The sequence below is a fragment of the Paramormyrops kingsleyae genome, chromosome 14 (genome assembly GCF_048594095.1).
Source record: "Paramormyrops kingsleyae isolate MSU_618 chromosome 14, PKINGS_0.4, whole genome shotgun sequence".
Lineage (NCBI taxonomy): Eukaryota > Metazoa > Chordata > Actinopteri > Osteoglossiformes > Mormyridae > Paramormyrops > Paramormyrops kingsleyae.
Genome location: NC_132810.1, coordinates 22198526 through 22203236, shown reverse-complemented (window position 1 = coordinate 22203236; position 4711 = coordinate 22198526). Strand labels below are relative to the sequence as shown.

At 38.5% G+C, this 4711-nt stretch overlaps 1 protein-coding gene across 1 annotated transcript; it reads right to left on the bottom strand.

Annotated features, from left to right (window-relative positions):
- Positions 1-2260, bottom strand: LOC111857926 (ras-related protein Rab-39B). The gene is made up of 2 exons (XM_023839182.2): positions 1902-2260; positions 1-1018 (listed from the first exon to the last, which is right to left on the bottom strand). The coding sequence occupies exons 1-2, from the start codon at positions 2114-2116 to the stop codon at positions 604-606; spliced, it is 630 nt and encodes a 209-aa protein (XP_023694950.1). The 5' UTR covers positions 2117-2260; the 3' UTR covers positions 1-603.
- Between the last annotated feature and the right edge of the window lie 2451 nt (positions 2261-4711).

The following is a 4711-nucleotide window of genomic DNA, read 5'->3' as shown; positions in this document are numbered from 1 at the left end:
TAGCCAAACAAGTTTATTGTTATTATGTTGTGACGGCTTCTCACTCACAATTGTATTACAAACGTTTTCGAAAAGGAAATCTTAAGTGGTAAATAGAGTTTTAACAGATGCTAAAAATGAAACAATTGTATTGTGATGAGTAAATTCTTTAAATCTTTTTGAAGATGACTGAAAACTATTTGGGAACATATTATCAGTGAAATTTGTGCAGATACGTAAGCCAAGCAGAGTTAAGCTACTTTTTTTCCTGGAATACTTTGGGCAGAATACAAAATGATGCAGACCAAAGCGAAAATAGTATTAACTATAAAAGTAACAAAATAAAATACATAGACAGGATTGCCAACTTTTTTCAGCTGGCTGGCGTGAGATTTGAAGGTCGAAACAATGCTGCACGCACATGCATTTTGAAGTATGTAACAGTTTTACTACCTTGTAAATAGTCCGTAGGGTTTGGTTTGCAAACCACCCCAGTGCTGTTGATGCAGGTAATTTTAAGTTTATAATGGAATAATATAGATTTGCTGTCAGATTTCTTGAAAGGGTGAGCGTCACGCTAGATGCGTGAGAGGTGGCAACCCTGTATAGATGCTGAGAAAACCATCAGGCACAACTCTTCTGCTGAATGATTTCCTCATCCTTCCAGAAAGGTAGTCCAATTGTCAGTCCTTGCCAGCCCTGGTCCAAGGGTATCTTTCCTTGGTTTAACCTTTTGTATATCACTCTGACGAGACTCTCAAACGACAAGCCAACGTTGACGTTCTCCTTGGATGAGACTTCGACGTAGCCGGCCATGTCCAGCTCCTTAGCCAGTGCCTCACCCTCGGCCCTTCTGACCTGCCGGCGAACCAGCAAGTCACTCTTGTGACCCACCAGCATGAAGACCATGGTGAATGGCTTGACGTAGTCCATTACTTCTCTGTGCCAGTTCCGTATATTCTTGAAGCTCTGGCGCTGGGAGATGTCAAACATCAGAATGCAACCCACTGAGTTCCTCATGTAGGACTTAGAAATAGACCTATAAAATCAAGTCAAGTCAGGTTTATTTCTACAGCACATTTTCAAACACCAAGGTCAATCAAAGTGATTTACAGAAAATGAATTGAGAAATAAAATGCATAGAGTTAAATGGACATAAAATATGACAATTAAAAATTAAAAGAAAAAGAACACAAAACATTTAAAAACATTAAAAGTGGGAAAGTGCCGGTTGCATAAATAATGTAAAAGAAGAGAATGTTTTTAGCAAGGACATAAAAGTAGTAACATTTGGGGCGTTTTTATGTTTTTATGTAACTATAACGAGGATGCTAATCTTAAATCTGCACATGAAAAACTACATTCGCATTTATATATTTTGCAGATGCTTTTGTCCAAAGTGATGTGAGAATCAAGCAAGTATCACAGTACAAACATATGGCTGTTAAGGTATGAACTAGGCCTAAGTGCAGCTGGGCTGAGCTACCAGACAATGTCTAATGTTGTACAACAGTGATTCCACTGTTGTCCCGTCCATGGTGGACCCAAGCCTTGTGCCCTGTGCTGCCCGAAATAGCCTTTAGGGGTCCCTGCAACCCTGACCAGTGTTTGGAAGATGGATGGATGGATTTATAAATTTGATATCATGATTTAATATAAAGCATTGGCTTTCTAATGCCAGAGGTGACCTTCCAAAGGTATGGGAAACATTAAGTGCAGGTGTGTGTGTGTATGTATACATATACATACATATATATAATTCATAGATGCACACCCCTAAATTGAAAAATGAGTGAAACAAAAAACTGTGCTGTGGTCTTTTAATTTTTTCCATGGCTGTGCTTATTAAATACTATATAAGAGTATATGTAGATAATATGTAGGTTATCGACAGCATGCTGCCAGACAGCTACAGTACTTACTGGAATCTCTCTTGCCCCGCTGTGTCCCAGAGAAGCAGCTTGATCAGGATACCAGGGTCAAAGTCAAGGTACTGGACTTTAAAATCAATTCCCAATGGACTCAAACTGGCCTCTTCAAACGTCCCTTCAGTATAGCGTTGTAGAAGAGATGATTTCCCCACTGCTGAATCACCAATGAGGACAATTCCGAACCTCAAGTTCCATTGTACTGCCATTGTACTTTAAGTCACTATTTTAAGTGCTTTTTTAACGCGTGGATCTGAACAGAGGAGTATTACCTGAGATGATCTCCAATATCTCTGGTGGTTGGTGTGCTCTGTCTGCCTTTTAAGCTTTTCTTTAGTCTGTAATGGCAAGTACTGACAAGACCAGTTAAACGTGAAAAAGCAGATATCCAAACAAAGCTTTCACTGTACCCGCCTCAATACTCTGCGTTATTCATTTGGATATATTGCATGCACAACTCCCTCCACAATTATTGGCACCCCTTGTAAAGGTTTGTAAAAAGGGTTAGAAAAAATCTACCTTTCAGTGAAGTAGCTTCATCTCACACTGAAAAAATTAGAAAAATCCAACCTTTCTTTGAAATAAATTTATTCAAAGGAAAACAAATCCTTCATCAAGAAATAATTATTTTTAACAAAAACACATGTGCCACTATTATTGGCACCCCTGGGAATTATAGTGAACAGCATGTAACTGAAGAATGTTTCCCCTGTAAATTGTACATCTTCTAGCTGATTGGAGTGAAAAGGAACCTTTAAGTTGTCATCCATGACTTCCTGATTAACTGGGGTACAAACATGAGGAGACACAGAGGCCAAATTCCCTTAGTCATCCATTAACATGGTAAAGATAAGAGAACATAAGAACCAAATGAGGGAGAAGTGTGTTGACCTTCATAAGTCAGGGAATGGGTATGAAAAATGGCAACTCGCATGAAAATGTCTATTTATACTGTTACAGAAATAATAAAAAAGTAGACAACTGGAATTGTTACAAAACAAGGATCACTGGTGGTGAATTACAAGACAAAGTAAAATCTTGGGGTTACCACGTCTCCGAAAAAAAACTGTCAGACACCACATTCATTCTAACGGATTATTTGGATGGAATGCCAGAACAAAAGCTTTCTTTGTCAGTTAGCCACAAACGTAAACACCTGGAGTTTGCAAAAGACTATTACAACTTTGACTGGAACCAAAATTCAATGGTCTGATGAAACAAAAATGGAGCTTTTTGGTAATAAACATTCAAGGTGGGTTTGGTGTAAAAAGAAGGATGGATATAATGAAAAGAACCTCATCCCAGCTGTAAAATATGCTGGAGGTTCTGTGATGTTGTGTGGCTGTTTTTCCACCAAAGGCCCTGGAAACTTTGTTATGGTACATGGCATTATAAACTCCATGAAATGTCAGGATATTTTAAATCAAAATTTTGCTGCCTGCGTCAGGAAACTAAAACTGGGCCGTCACTGGATCTTCCAGCAGGACAATCATCCTAAGCATCTGTCCAAATCAATGCAAAAATGGTTAGCTAATTAACAGAATCAAGCTTCTGCCATGGCCATCTCAGTCCTCTGACCTGAACCCCACTGAAAACCTGTGGCTGAGCTGAAGAGGAGAGTGCAGAACAGAGGGCCGAGGACCCTGGGTGATCTGGAGAGATTCTGTAAAGAGGAATGGTCTCAGATGCTCTGCTTGATATTCTCCAACTTTATAAAATGCTATAGGAGAAGACTCAGTGCTGTTATATTGGCAAAGGAAGGTTGTACAAAGTATTAAATGCAGGGGTGCCAATAATTGTGGCACATGTGTTTTTATTGAAAATAATTATTTCTTGACGAAGGATTTGTTTTTCTTTGAATAAATTTATTTTAAAGAAAGGTTGGATTTTTCTTATTTTTTCAGTGTGAGATGAAGCTACTTCACTGAAAGGTAGATTTTTTTCTAACCCTTTTTCTTACAAACATTTACAAGGGGTGCCAATTATTGTGGAGGGTGCTTTAATACACAAGCGAAGTAATTTTGCAATGGTATTGCAATATACTGAATTTTGTTTATTGCATCATTAATGTGAAAAGTAGGCTTCCTGTTGCATGGACCAATCAAAATAATTCTATAAATACTTTTAATGAATGAATACATCAAGGTATTTATTACTTTTGGTTTCTTTTGTGATATTTTCATTCTCTAGAATGAATTGTAAATGTAATGTGATTTTTTACTTTAAAACATTATTTGGATTTCTTGTTATTTTTTTCATGTTAATTTCTTCAGTAAGCTACTGTCCTGTTGCCTTTTTCACATCAGTAATAATGTAGGTTTTCTTATTGCTTCTATCCACAATCACAAGCTTCAATGTATTTCTTCAAATTTGTAACATAAGTGATTTGTTTCAATTCCCGAAGGTGACCCCCCCCCCCCCCCCACCACCACCAAAAATAATATACAGTTTTTGTCATATTTTCATTATACAACCATATTGTCACGCCCCGCTCCGTCCGCTCCCGATGTGTGCCACGCCCACCTCATTACCTCCTGTTTCGCCCTGATTGTTCTCACCTGTGGCTCGTTGTCCGTGGCTTGTCTTTTGTATTTAGTCCTCGTCTGAGTCAGTCTTCCCCAGACTCGTCATTAATGTTGCCTGTTGTGCTTCCCCGGTCCCGTCTTCCTCGAATAAACCCCATTCAACCCGACTTCCTGGCTCCGTTCCCCTGCTTCCCTGCTCGCCTCTCCGCAACCGTGACACATATGACTCATATCTAAAATTATTTTTTAAATGACGATAAACTCGATAATAGTTTAAAA

Bases quoted from the DNA above. Each gene is read 5' to 3' on its own strand.
- LOC111857926 (XM_023839182.2), bottom strand. From the start codon at position 2,116: ATGGCAGTACAATGGAACTTGAGGTTCGGAATTGTCCTCATTGGTGAT. The intron at 1,019-1,901 runs GTAAGTACTGTA...TTGATTTTATAG, and splicing joins GCGGGGCAAGAGAGATTCCA to GTCTATTTCTAAGTCCTACA.